General features: G+C 40.5%; 1 protein-coding gene across 1 annotated transcript in view; it reads right to left on the bottom strand.

The window, feature by feature from the left end:
• kcnh5b (potassium voltage-gated channel, subfamily H (eag-related), member 5b) overlaps positions 1 to 15,608 on the bottom strand; it is a 177,366-nt gene that overhangs the window by 47,311 nt on the left and 114,447 nt on the right. The window contains exons 11-12 of the mRNA XM_061987485.2: positions 8,581 to 8,640; positions 956 to 1,148 (exon numbers count right to left, since the gene is read on the bottom strand). Of these exons, the coding sequence (XP_061843469.2) occupies positions 956 to 1,148; positions 8,581 to 8,640 (253 nt within the window). The remainder of the gene's footprint in view (positions 1 to 955; positions 1,149 to 8,580; positions 8,641 to 15,608) is intronic.

Raw genomic sequence — 15,608 nt, 5'->3', positions numbered from 1 at the left:
GGGGCAAAGGGTGAAGTGTCCCGCCCAAGGACACAACGGCAGCGATTTTTTTGGATGGTAAGAGGCGGGAAGCGAACCTGCAACCTTCAGGTTTCTGGCACGGTTGCTCTACCCACTACGCCATGCCACCCCAACACAACATAAACACAACAGAACAAATACCCAGAATCCCATGCAGCCCTGACTCTTCCGGGCTACATTATACACCCCTGCTACCACCAAACCCCGCCCCCCGCCCCTTTGTGCGTCGGTTGAGGTGGGCGGGGTTTGGTAGCGGGGGGTGTATAATGTAGCCCGGAAGAGTCAGGGCTGCATGGGATTCTGGGTATTTGTTCTGTTGTGTTTATGTTGTGTTACGGTGCAGATGCTCTTCCGAAATGTGTTTGTCATTCTTGTTTGGTGTGGGTTCACAGTGTGGCGCATTATTAGTAAGAGTGTTAAAGTTTTTTTTTTACCGCCACCGTCAGTGTAACCTGTGTGGTTGTTGACCAAGTATGCGTTGCTGTCATTTACGTGAGCAAGCAGAAGCCCCGTACAACGTGTGGCTGGGCTGGCACGGTGGTTGTAGTAGGCGCTAAATGTTCTACTATCACGGCACGTTCGAGAGAATAGTTACCCTGAAATTCGTAGTCTGCCGGAAAAATTTGTATAAAATTAATGTATTAATTTAATTTGTGAAACTGGTCAAAATGGCTCTTTGACTGGTAAAGGTTGCTGACCCCGGACCTAGATGGAAACCTCTAACAATCCTCTGCTTGGACTGGACTCTTACATTATTTTGAATGTTTTCCACCTGGGATGTGGGTTTAGACCAGGGGTCTCATTGCGGTTTGTGCAGAACCTCCTCGGCACCTGTGACTCAGGGCTATTTAAATCACCTTAGATGGACTTGATGATCGCACCACGTTGACAACCATTGACGTCAGAAAGACGTTAAGACAAAAGGCCAGCGTACCTAAGATGGCGATGACCTCGTCGTCTTGGATGACCTCCAGCGACCCGGACACCACGAAACACAGAGTGTCCACGCTCTCGCCGGCGTGGAAGATGAGGTCGCCCGGGGCACAGTGCGTGGTCTGGAACTCCACCGCCAGGGAGCGCAGGCAGCCGTCGCTCGCCAGCCGGAACGCCGGGTGCTCGTTGAAGACCTGAGGAGGGAGCTGAGCTTAACGTCTTTTTACACTTAAAACTAAACTTCTGTTTACACTTAAAACTCAATAATTGTCTCTAAATGATCACACAAACTTTGTATTACATTGTGTTCCTGTCAAGAAGACAAAAGGCTGTCTTTTGAAACCTACCAAGAGTAAGACTCGTAAAACTCCACTCTGTATGGTAATCAACAGAAGGATGTTGTTCTGGCCAAAGACTTCAAAGCGGAGAGAAACAAGGATCTGCCCAATTTCCAGACGAACTCTTTTTGAAGTATTTTACGAATTCTTTCTGAACTATTTTATGGAACTCTTTTTGAACTATTTTACGACCTCTTCTTTTGAACTGGTCGGTAACCAAAGGCAACGCTGTTTACGACCCACTTCCCTCTGGAAGCAGCTGTGGTCAGGTGGGGGGAGAAAGTCAAATAAAGGAGGAGGAGTGCAAACTTTGGGCGGAGCAGGCTGGAGATTGTAGAAGGATACAATGTCCGTGCGACTCTCCTCAGTATATTGAGTCCAAATTGAGTCTGTCTCTCTTTAATTCTTTGCCTCTTGTCTTGTTTAATACAAACCCCGTTTCCATATGAGTTGGGAAATTGTGTTAGATGTAAATATAAACGGAATACAATGATTTGCAAATCCTTTTCAACCCATATTCAATTGAATGCACCACAAAGACAACATATTTGATGTTCAAACTCATAAAACTTTATTTTTTTTGCAAATAATAATTAACTTAGAATTTCATGGCTGCAACACGTGCCAAAGTAGTTGGGAAAGGGCATGTTCACCACTGTGTTACATCACCTTTTCTTGTAACAACACTCAAATGATTGGGAACTGAGAAAACTAATTGTTGAAGCTTTGAAAGTGGAATTCTTTCCCATTCTTGTTTTATGTAGAGCTTCAGTCGTTCAACAGTCCGGGGTCTCCGCTGTCGTATTTTACGCTTCATAATGCGCCACACATTTTCGACGGGAGACAGGTCTGGACTGCAGGCGGGCCAGGAAAGTACCCGCACTCTTTTTTTTACAAAGCCACACTGTTGTAACACGTGCTGAATGTGGCTTTGCATTGTCTTGCTGAAATAAGCAGGGGCGTCCATGAAAAAGACGGCGCTTAGATGGCAGCATATGTTGTTCCAAAACCTGTATGTACCTTTCAGCATTAATGGTGCCTTCACAGATGTGTAAGTTACCCATGCCTTGGGCACTAATACACCCCCATACCATCACACATGCTGTCTTTTGAACTTTGCGTCGATAACAGTCTGGATGGTTCGCTTCCCCTTTGGTCCGGATGACACGATGTTGAATATTTCCAAAAACAATTTGAAATGTGGACTCGTCAGACCACAAAACACTTTTCCACTTTGCATGAGTCCATCTTAGATGATCTCGGGCCCAGAGAAGCCGGCGGCGTTTCTGGGTGTTGTTGATAAATGGCTTTCGCTTTGCATAGTAGAGCTTTAACTTGCACTTACAGATGTAGCGACCAACTGTATTTAGTGACAGTGGTTTTCTGAAGTGTTCCTGAGCCCATGTGGTGATATCCTTTAGGGATTGATGTCGGTTTTTGATACAGTGCCGTCTGAGGGATCGAAGGTCACGGTCATTCAATGTTGGTTTCCGGCCATGCCGCTTACGTGGAGTGATTTCTCCAGATTCTCTGAACCTTTTGATGATATTATGGACCGTAGATGTTAAAATCCCTACATTTCTTGCAATTGCACTTTGAGAAACGTTGTTCTTAAACTGTTTGACTATTTGCTCACGCAGTTGTGGACAAAGGGGTGTACCTCGCCCCATCCTTTCTTGTGAAAGACTGAGCATTTTTTGGGAAGCTGTTTTTATACCCAGTCATGGCACCCACCTGTTCCCAATTAGCCTGTGGGATGTTCCAAATAAGTGTTTGATGAGCATTCCTCAACTTTATCAGTATTTATTGCCACCTTTCCCAACTTCTTTGTCACGTGTTGCTGGCATCAAATTCTAAAGTTAATGATTATTTGCAAAAAAAAAAAAAAAAAAAATGTTTATCAGTTTGAACATCAAATATGTTGTCTTTGTAGCATATTCAACTGAATATGGGTTGAAAAGGATTTGCAAATCATTGTATTCCGTTTAGATTTACATCTAACACAATTTCCCAACTCATATGGAAACGGGGTTTGTAGATGTCATCAGTGTTTGAACCTGACAGTTTCGGATGGACCCTGATACCGATGATTCATATTGACTTTAATAGTCAAGTGTGGACCATAAATCAAACCTACAACCCTGATCATTGAAATCTGGCCTCGTTTAAGCAGTCCTTTCACTCACACACACACACACACACACACACACACACACACACACACACACACACACACACACACACACACACACACACACACACACACACACTGAGCTGATTGACATGAATCACTTTCACAGAAAGCCGAGACGACTGTTACACAACTGAAGGTGTCCTCTGCCGGGCGTCACTTGGGCTCGTGAGTCTGCCAAAGTTTTGGATGTAGTATCAGTCTTGTCGAGTGATGCCCAGGAGCCTTTAAAGTGCTCTCACACTTACACACACACACACACACACACACACACACACACACACACACACACACACACACACACACACACACACACACACACACACACACACACACCTACATGTCTTGCCTACTTTGTGTGGACCCACGTTTGGTCAGTAGGTTGTGAGGACCCCCCTTTCCACTATAACTAGAAGGATGAAAAACACACACACACACACACACACACACACACACACACACACACACACACACGTCTTGCCTATTTGGTCAGTAGGTTGAGGACCCCCCTTTCCACTATAGCTAGAAGGATGAAAAACACACACACACACACACACACTTAGTGTAGTTACGTAACCGACAGCAAAGGACTGATGCTGGGGCTCTGCAGTGGAAGTCCTAAAGTAAGGAAGATACCTCTAGTGATGTGCGATACCACAGATTTTCTTTACGATTCGATACCGAGTAAAATTCTGGCTGGTGTCGGGGATACCGATCCGATACTTTGTGCAAATGTACCCATATTTGCCAACCCTCCCGGATTTTCCGGGAGACTCCCGAAATTCAGCGCCTCTCCCGAAAACCTCCCGGGACAAATTTTCTCCCGAAATTCAGGCGGAGCTGGAAGCCACGCCCCCTCCAGCTCCATGCGGACCTGAGTGACGTCAGGTGCGCAACACCACGTAAATCGTTGGCGAACCAAAAAGTAACCCCAGTACGCTATAGCCAACATTCACCAGGAGATGGCAACAGACAAACATAGATCACTATTACATTCCTCCCCTTTTAGAAATGTATAGAAGTTACTCAAAAAATAAATAAACAACCCAACCAAAAAATGCAGCAGCTCAATTAAAAAATTGTACTTAAGCCACATTCTTTTCTTTTTTTTTTAGTACTGAACTCTTAACCCTCATTTGTAAAAAATAACATGCTTATTATACAAACAGTATTTGTACACCTTTAACACAGATTTTTATACTGTCTTCAGAGATTCAGTTTTTTTGGTGGTACTCGAAACCTTTCTGGGTACCTGCGAAAGGGTGTTCAGCATGGTTAGAAAAATAGTGACAGAGAATAGAACAAGGATGGACAATTCAACTCTTAACTCAACAATGAGTAGATGAGTGTTATGTGTGTGTATATGTGTAAATAAATGAACACTGAAATTCAAGTATTTCTTTTGTTTATATATATATATATATATATATATATATATATATATATATATATATATATATATATATTAAAATAAATATATATATAGCTAGAATTCACTGAAAGTCAAGTATTTCTTATATATATATATATATATATATATATATATATATATATATATATATATATATATGAAATACTTGACTTGGTGAATTCTAGCTGTAAATATACTCCTCCCCTCTTAACCACGCCCCCAACCAAGCCCCCGCCCCAACCACGCCCCCCGCATCCACCCCCCACCTCCCGAAATTGGAGGTCTCAAGGTTGGCAAGTATGCGCTAACTCGTCTTTGAGTAAGCGTAGTGCTAATGTGACCAATAAAATTGACCAAAGGCAGTTTTTTTTGTCCATTTGTCGTTCAACCGTTGGCACGCAAAATTGAGAGTGAAAATCTGCACCAAGCTGCAACAAACATGTCGTGGAACTAACTCTTACAGAGGTGGCTAGTTAGCGTGGTTAAAGTATGTACATACGCGGTGCGGTGCCGCTTCAAAGTTACTAATCCTTGCCTCCACCGTGGCAAATAAACGACATACATGACAACTCTTATCACTAGAAGATGAGGAATAGTACTAAGTATGTGACACCTCCAGAATAGTACTAAGTATGTGACTCCTCCAGAATAGTACTAAGTATGTGACTCCTCCAGAATAGTACTAAGTATGTGACTCCTCCAGAATAGTACTAAGTATGTGACACCTCCAGAATAGTACTAAGTATGTGACTCCTCCAGAATAGTACTAAGTATGTGACTCCTCCAGAATAGTACTAAGTATGTGACTCCTCCAGAATAGTACTAAGTATGTGACTCCTCCAGAAAAAGTGAGCAGGAGGAGACAAGAATTCACAAAATGTCGTAAATGATGAGTGTCAAACAAGCAAAATCCTCATTTAAATAGTGCGGTCTGCACTACTTTTGTAGTCGTTATCAGTTGTGCACGCACACAATTGTATCGTTTGTTTATCGCTTGTTATTATTTTGGATCTGAGTAGTTCGGGCCCTAAATGTATTATTTTCAACAGACAAATGAATCATTCAGGATAAATTGTGTCTTTTTATGGTCACTTGTTACAAATACTTGGGAGTCTGATGCTCAACAACACTCTTCTCTCTAAAGCAATGACGTGCGGTGACCTTTAGCCAGGTGAGGCATACATGCCTTTGGAGTAGTTCTTTCTTTTTTTTTAACCAAGATGTATTCGCTCTTCAAATGGGATCTTTTTTTGTGTTGTTTTGTTCCAATTTTGCCTATAATTCACAATCCTTATGAGAGACAAGAAGGCATGTCTTTATTTATTGCATTTTAACTCATAAATAATATACACACACACACACATAATATATGTATATACATATATATATTAGATATATATATTAGATCTATACAGCATATAAATATATATAAGATATATACACAATATACAGTATATATATATATATATATATATATATATATATATATATATATCCATCCATTTTCTAACGCTTGTCCCTTTTGGGGTCGTGGGGAGTGCTGGAACCTATCTCAGCTGCATTCGGGACACACACACACACACATGTATATACTGTATATATATATACAGTATATACATGTGTGTGTGTGTGTGTCCCGAATGCAGCTGAGATAGGCTCCAGCACTCCCCACGATTATATATATATATTATATATATATATATATATATATATATATATACATATATTATATATACACACACACCCAAATATATAAATATATATATATATATATATATATATATATATATTATATATACACACACACACCAAAATATATATATATATATTTATATATACAGACACACATATTTATATATACATATATACATATATGTATATATACATATATGTATATACATACATATATATATATATATATATATATACATATATGTATATATACATATATGTATATACATACATATATATATATATATATATATATATATATATATATATATATATATATATATATATACATATATATACACATATATATACACATATATATATACACACATATATATATATATATATATATATATATATATATATATATATATATATATATATATATATATATATATATATATATATATATATATACATATATGTATATATACAGCAGATGACATGGCACCCCAAACAATCACCCAACCATACAAATTTTGCATTTCCTTTGGAAATCGAGGTCCCAGAGTCTGGAGGAAGACAGGAGAGGCACAGGATCCACGTTGCCTGAAGTCTAGTGTAAAGTTTCCACCATCAGTGATGGTTTGGGTGCCATGTCATCTGCTGGTGTCGGTCCACTCTGTTTCCTGAGATCCAGGGTCAACGCAGCCGTCTACCAGCAAGTTTTAGAGCACTTCATGCTTCCTGCTGCTGACCTGCTCTATGGAGATGGAGATTTCAAGTTCCAACAGGACTTGGCGCCTGCACACAGCGCAAAATCTACCCGTGCCTGGTTTACGGACCATGGTATTTCTGTTCTAAATTGGCCCGCCAACTCCCCTGACCTTAGCCCCATAGAAAATCTGTGGGGTATTGTGAAAAGGAAGATGCAGAATGCCAGACCCAAAAACGCAGAAGAGTTGAAGGCCACTATCAGAGCAACCTGGGCTCTCATAACACCTGAGCAGTGCCAGAAACTCATCGACTCCATGCCACGCCGCATTAACGCAGTAATTGAGGCAAAAGGAGCTCCAACCAAGTATTGAGTATTGTACATGCTCATATTTTTCATTTTCATACTTTTCAGTTGGCCAACATTTCTAAAAATCCCTTTTTTGTATTAGCCTTAAGTAATATTCTAATTTTGTGACACACGGAATTTTGGATTTTCATTTCTTGCCACTTCAAATCATCAAAATTAAATGAAATAAACATTTGAATGCATCAGTCTGTGTGCAATGAATAAATATAATGTACAAGTTACACCTTTTGAATGCAATTACTGAAATAAATCAAGTTTTTCAAAATATTCTAATTTACTGGCTTTTACCTGTATGTGTGTGTGTACCCCGCCTTTCGCCCGAATGCAGCTGAGATAGGCTACAGCACTCCCCGCGACCCCAAAAGGGACAAGCGGTAGAAAACGGATGGATGGATGGATGGATATATATATATATATATATATATATATATATATATATATATATATATATATATATATATATATATATATATATATATATATATATATATATATATATATATATATATATATATATGTATATATATGCCGGTGGCACAGGGGTTAGTGCATGTGCCTCACAATACGAAGGTCCTGAGTTCAATCCCGGGCTCGGGATCTTTCTGTGTGGAGTTTGCATGTTCTCCCCGTGACTGCGTGGGTTCCCTCCGGGTACTCCGGCTTCCTCCCACCTCCAAAGACATGCACCTGGGGATAGGTTGATTGGCAACACTAAATGGTCCCTAGTGTGAATGTTGTCTGTTTATCTGTGTTGGCCCTGCGATGAGGTGGCGACTTGTCCAGGGTGTACCCCGCCTTCCGCCCTAATGCAGCTGAGATAGGCTCCAGCACCCCCCGCGACCCCGAAAGGGACAAGCGGTAGGAAATGGATGGATGGATGGATGTATATATATATATATTTATTTAAATAGTAAATAAAAAATGTGCATACCTTGCGGTTGAGGTGGACACAGATGTCAGCCCGCATGTCCTTGGGACAGATGGAGAGCACCTGGAGGACACACAGGAAGCGTTTTATGGCGGACATTGCAGAATTTACCATGTTTGGTGACATCCTGGGCAGGGAGCATTAATGAAATCAACTTCATTAAGTGAATGTGCTCCTCCCGCCAGGTAACCTTCAGGGAGGAGCGGCGGAGTTTAATGAGCTCTATTAGCAGCAGGCGCGGATGTCTGCATGCTAACGCCTCAGCATACATACCACACTTGAGTAAGGACGGTAAAATGCGGTACTACTGCACTCGGGTCAGTACCTGGATGATGTACACGGCACAGATAGAAAGCCCATCAACATTTCTGGGGAAATTTTCTAGTTAGTTTCACACTGGTAATTCAGTTTTTGCATGGCCTAATTTTTCTATGATTCGGTTTTTGACACACATTTTGGCCCCGAGTTTCCTATATCGTGGACTGGACTCTCACACTATTATGTTAGATCCACTATGGACTGGACTCTCACTATTATGTTCGATCCACTATGCACTAGACTCTCACAATATTATGTTAGATCCACTATGGACTGGACTCTCACTATTGTGTTAGATCCACTATGGACAGGACTCTCACACTATTATGTTAGATCCACTATGGACTGGACTCTCACTATTATGTTAGATCCACTATGGACTGGACTCTCACTATTATGTTAGATCCACTATGGACTGAACTCTCGCTATTATGTTAGATCCACTATGGACTGGACTCTCACTATTATGTTCGATCCACTATGCACTAGACTCTCACAATATTATGTTGGATCCACTATGGACTGGACTCTCACTATTATGTTAGATCCACTATGGACTAGACTCTCACAATATTATGTTAGATCCACTATGGACTGGACTCTCACTATTATGTTAGATCCACTATGGACTGAACTCTCGCTATTATGTTAGATCCACTATGGACTGGACTCTCACTATTATGTTCGATCCACTATGCACTAGACTCTCACAATATTATGTTGGATCCACTATGGACTGGACTCTCACTATTATGTTAGATCCACTATGGACTAGACTCTCACAATATTATGTTAGATCCACTATGGACTAGACTCTCACAATATTATGTTAGATCCACTATGGACTGGACTCTCACTATTATGTTCGATCCACTATGCACTAGACTCTCACAATATTATGTTAGATCCACTATGGACGGGACTCTCACACTATTATGATAGATCCACTGTGGACTGGACTCTCACTATTATGTTAGATCCACTATGGACTAGACTCTCACAATATTATGTTAGATCCACTATGGACTGGACTCTCACTATTATGTTAGATCCACTATGGACTGGACTCTCACTATTATGTTCTATCCACTATGCACTAAACTCTCAGAATATTATGTTGGATCCACTATGGACTGGACTCTCACTATTGTGTTAGATCCACTATGGACTGGACTCTCACACTATTATGTTAGATCCACTATGGACTGGACTCTCACAATATTATGTTAGATCCACTATGGACTGGACTCTCACTATTATGTTAGATCCACTATGGACTGGACTCTCTCACTATTATGTTAGATCCACTATGGACTGGACTCTCACTATTATGTTAGATCCACTATGGACTGGACTCTCACTATTATGTTAGATCCACTATGGACTGGACTCTCACTATATTATGCTAGATCCACTCGACGTTCATTGCACCGGTCGCCCAGGGGGCTGGAGGGTCCCCTCCAAGGTTTCTCATTGTCATCCCATTGGGTTGAGTTTTTTCTTGCCCTGATGTGGGATCTAAGCCGAGGATGTCGTTGTGGCTTGTGCAGCCCTTTGAGACACTTGTGATTTAGGGCTATATAAGTAAACATTGATTGACCTATTGATATAAATATGGTAATATTTAATATGGAGGCAAGTTGTTTTTCCACTCCACAGCTACTTTAAAAACAATGCCAGTTTGTGCATTCATGAAGTGATTAAGCGGCGCATTTTGGCCTAATTAAGTGGAGCATTTAGGTGAAACCGACGCGAGGAAAAACACATCCCGCTTCCTCCCGAAGCAGCCTCGTTAAAGAGCTAGAACAAAGGCAGGGAAGCGAAACACTTTAAATATCATCTTTGCTCCTCAGTCGCACTTTGGCGTCTTCGGGGGCGGCGCGTTTGCTCAGAAACAAGCGATTATGTCCCCAGTAAAGGCTCCCAAAGTGGCAGAAATATCGGCTAATTGGCCCCCGGATCAGGCTGCAGGTTGTTCCCCTCTGCACGCACACACCAGCCGAGTCTTTCTAGTCCTCAGTGATGCAAACACGACTTGGGAAGTGGGATCAACAGAAGAAAACAACTCTAAATAAAGCTGCGAGCAGCGATGGACGGGACCGACTTTGAAGGCACATAAAATCCAAACCGGAGCAGTAATTAAAACTCTTTCGTCAACTTTTAATCAGAAGGGTACAATCTCTCTCCTGTGCTAGTTTGAAGCCGACACGACAAACGAGGAGATAATGTTTAAAAAAAGGTGACTGTTTTTAACCCAACTTTTATTTTGAAGGGGGAATTGCAAACTTCCTGTTGATTTTTGCTGGGGGTTCTCAATCAATGAAATGTAGGTCTAAGGGAGACCTACGTAGAGGTTTTTGTTTCATGTCTCTACGACATTCCTACTGGAAGTTACAGGCGGTTTTGTCTGTTTTCTTCCAAGAGCAGCTTTGTCTGTTTTATTCCTAGGGGATGCTAGAGCGCAATTTTGAGTTTTGGGGTTTGCTTTTTTTTTTTTTATTAGATCGCAATTATCGCCAGTCCTGATGTGTGTGTCCAGTTTGGTGAGTTTTGAAGCATGTTAAGGGAGTCAAATTACAGCTCAAAAAGGCAAAAGTGACTGTTTTTAGGAACTTTTTGTTTTGAAAGGGGAATTGCCAACTTCCTGTTGATTTTTGCTGAAAGATGTCAGTGTATGAAATGTAGGTCTAAGTGAGACCTACATCGATGTTTTTGTTTCATGTCTGTATGCCATTCCTACTGGAAGTTACAGGCAGTTTTGCCTGTGTTTTTTCCAAGGGAGCGCGAGAGCGCAATTTTGAGTTTTGGGGTTTGGTTTTTTGATTAGATTGCAATTTTCACCCGTCCTGATGTGTGTGTCAAATTTGGTGAGTTTTGAAGCATGTTAAGGGGGTCAAATTACAGCTCAAAGAGGCGGCCGGTATAATAATAATAATAAAACCTTACAATTACAATAGGGTCCTCTGTCCCAAAGGGACATTGCGGTCCCTAATTAGCGTGTTAGCGGAAGGTGGTGTACACCCTGGACAAGTCCCCACCTCATCGCAGGGCCAACACAGATAGACAGACAACATTCTCTGGAAATAGTTTTTACCCCTTTCAGACATTGCATCTAGTTCCCATTAAAACATTCACATGTTGCACAATGAGATGTAAGCAGGGGATCATGTGTACATTCCTGCAACTTCCTGTTTGTAAAAAATATATTTTTATTAGTATGTATTTAATATACTAACAGCATTTCATGATTAATATTTATAAATTGAAGATTCCTAATAAATGACACTAGAATAAGCACACATTTGATTGGTAAATCATAGTGTAACGACTTGGAATGACACTTTGTGTGTGGTGTTGGAGTTGTCCGACTTTTTGTGTGTCTGTAAACGCATCACTGGCTAAGTGCCATATGTGCATGTGTTGGCGCAAGTGACAAAGAGCGAGCGGCTGCTGTTGATATAACAAAGTAGCTTTTGGTCTGGTTTGTACTGCAGAAAATGACCACTTTTGCTAGAGAGCATTTTTTTTACTAATGTTTTGGTGATGTGTTTATGGTCGACAATAAAGAGTTTTGCTCAGTAAAGTGATCGATGGGATTCATGTCCTCAAAGCGTCTCGACATCCATCCATCCATTTTCTACCGCTTATTCCCTTCGGGGTCGCGGGGGGTGCTGGAGCCTATCTCAGCTGCATTCGGGCGGAAGGCGGTGTACACCCTGGACAAGTCCCCACCTCATCGCAGGGCCAACACAGATAGACAGACAACATTCTCTTATTATTATAATCAAATGACAGCAGTCATTTCCATTTCTAATATAAGTGTTTAGGCCCACTTACAATGACAATAACAAAAAATATTGTTTTTCATGAACTGTGTACTTGTATTGTTTGTCTGGGTGGAGGTCCTGCTTTGGAAATAATGTGTACCCCTTTCAGACATTGCATTTAGTTCCCATTAAAACATTCACATGTTGCACAATGAGATGTAAGCAGGGGATCATGTGTACATTCCTGCAACTTCCTGTTTGTAAAAAATATATTTTTATTAGTATTTATTTAATATACTAACAGCATTTTATGATTAATATTTATAAATTGAAGATTCCTAATAAATGACACTAGAATAAGCACACATTTGATTGGTAAATCATAGTGTAACGACCTGGAATGACACTTTATGTGTGGTGTTGGAGTTGTCCGACTTTTTGTGTGGCTGTAAACGCATCACTGGCTAAGTGCCATATGTGCATGTGTTGGCGCAAGTGAGAAAGAGCGAGCGGCTGCTGTTGATATAACAAAGTTGCTTTTGGTCTGGTTTGTACTGCAGAAAATGACCACTTTTGCTAGATATCATTTTTTTTACTAATGTTTTGGTGATGTGTTTATGGCCGACAATAAAGAGTTTTGCTCAGTAAAGTGATCGATGGAATTCATGGCCTCAAAGTGTCTCGACATCCATCCATCCATTTTCTACCGCTTATTCCCTTCGGGGTCGCGGGGGGTGCTGGAGCCTAGCTCAGCTGCATTCGGGCGGAAGGCGGTGTACACCCTGGACAAGTCCCCACCTCATCGCAGGGCCAACACAGATAGACAGACAACATTCTCTTATTATTATAATCAAATGACAGCAGTCATTTCCATTTCTAATATAAGTGTTTAGGCCCACTTACAATGACAATAACAAAAAAGATTGTTTTTCATGAACTGTGTACTTGTATTGTTTGTCTGGGTGGAGGTCCTGCTTTGGAAATAATTTGTTAGTTCCCATTAAAACATTCACATGTTGCACAATGAGATGTAAGCAGGGGATCATGTGTACATTCCTGCAACTTCCTGTTTGTAAAAAATATATTTTTATTAGTATTTATTTAATATACTAACAGCATTTCATGATTAATATTTATAAATTAAGATTCCTAATAAATGACACTAGAATAAGCACACATTTGATTGATAAATCATAGTGTAACGACCTGGAATGACACTTTGTGTGTGGTGTTGGAGTTGTCCGACTTTTTGTGTGGCTGTAAACGCATCACTGGCTAAGTGCCATATGTGCATGTGTTGGCGCAAGTGAGAAAGAGCGAGCGGCTGCTGTTGATATAACAAAGTTGCTTTTGGTCTGGTTTGTACTGCAGAAAATGACCACTTTTGCTAGATAGCATTTTTTTTTACTAATGTTTTGGTGATGTGTTTATGGTCGACAATAAAGAGTTTTGCTCAGTAAAGTGATCGATGGGATTCATGTCCTCAAAGCGTCTCGACATCCATCCATCCATTTTCTACCGCTTATTCCCTTCGGGGTCGCGGGGGGTGCTGGAGCCTATCTCAGCTGCATTCGGGCGGAAGGCGGGGTACACCCTGGACAAGTCCCCACCTCATCGCAGGGCCAACACAGATAGACAGACAATATTCTTTTATTATTATAATCAAATGACAGCAGTCATTTCCATTTCTAATATAAGTGTTTAGGCCCACTTACAATGACAATAACAAAAAAATTTTCATGAACTGCGTACTTGTATTGTTTGTCTGGGTGGAGGTCCTGCTTTGGAAATAGTTTTTACCCCTTTCAGACATTGCATTTAGTTCCCATTAAAACATTCACACGTTGCACAATGAGATGTAAGCAGGGGATCATGTGTACATTCCTGCAACTTCCTGTTTGTAAAAAATATATTTTTATTAGTATTTATTTAATATACTAACAGCATTTCATGATTAATATTTATAAATTAAGATTCCTAATAAATGACACTAGAATAAGCACACATTTGATTGATAAATCATAGTGTAACGACCTGGAATGACACTTTGTGTGTGGTGTTGGAGTTGTCCGACTTTTTGTGTGGCTGTAAACGCATCACTGGCTAAGTGCCATATGTGCATGTGTTGGCGCAAGTGAGAAAGAGCGAGCGGCTGCTGTTGATATAACAAAGTTGCTTTTGGTCTGGTTTGTACTGCAGAAAATGACCACTTTGGCTAGATATCATTTTTTTTACTAATGTTTTGGTGATGTGTTTATGGCCGACAATAAAGAGTTTTGCTCAGTAAAGTGATCGATGGAATTCATGTCCTCAAAGCGTCTCGACATCCATCCATCCATTTTCTACCGCTTGTCCCTTTCGGGGTCGCGGGGGGTGCTGGAGCCTATCTCAGCTGCATTGGGGCGGAAGGCGGGGTACACCCTGGACAAGTCCCCATCTCATCGCAGGGCCAACACAGATAGACAGACAACATTCTCTTATTATTATAATCAAATGACAGCAGTCATTTCCATTTCTAATATAAGTGTTTAGGCCCACTTACAATGACAATAACAAAAAATATTGTTTTTCATGAACTGTGTACTTGTATTGTTTGTCTGGGTGGAGGTCCTGCTTTGGAAATAATGTGTACCCCTTTCAGACATTGCATTTAGTTCCCATTAAAACATTCACATGTTGCACAATGAGATGTAAGCAGGGGATCATGTGTACATTCCTGCAACTTCCTGTTTGTAAAAAATATATTTCTATTAGTATTTATTTAATATACTAACAGCATTTCATGATTAATATTTATAAATTAAGATTCCTAATAAATGACACTAGAATAAGCACACATTTGATTGGTAAATCATAGTGTAACGACCTGGAATGACACTTTATGTGTGGTGTTGGAGTTGTCCGACTTTTTGTGTGGCTGTGAACGCATCACTGGCTAAGTGCCAT

This window comes from Nerophis lumbriciformis, linkage group LG26 (genome assembly GCF_033978685.3).
Source record: "Nerophis lumbriciformis linkage group LG26, RoL_Nlum_v2.1, whole genome shotgun sequence".
Taxonomy (NCBI): Eukaryota; Metazoa; Chordata; class Actinopteri; order Syngnathiformes; family Syngnathidae; genus Nerophis; species Nerophis lumbriciformis.
Note: the sequence above shows the minus strand (reverse complement) of the source record. Positions and strands in the feature narration are given on the sequence as shown.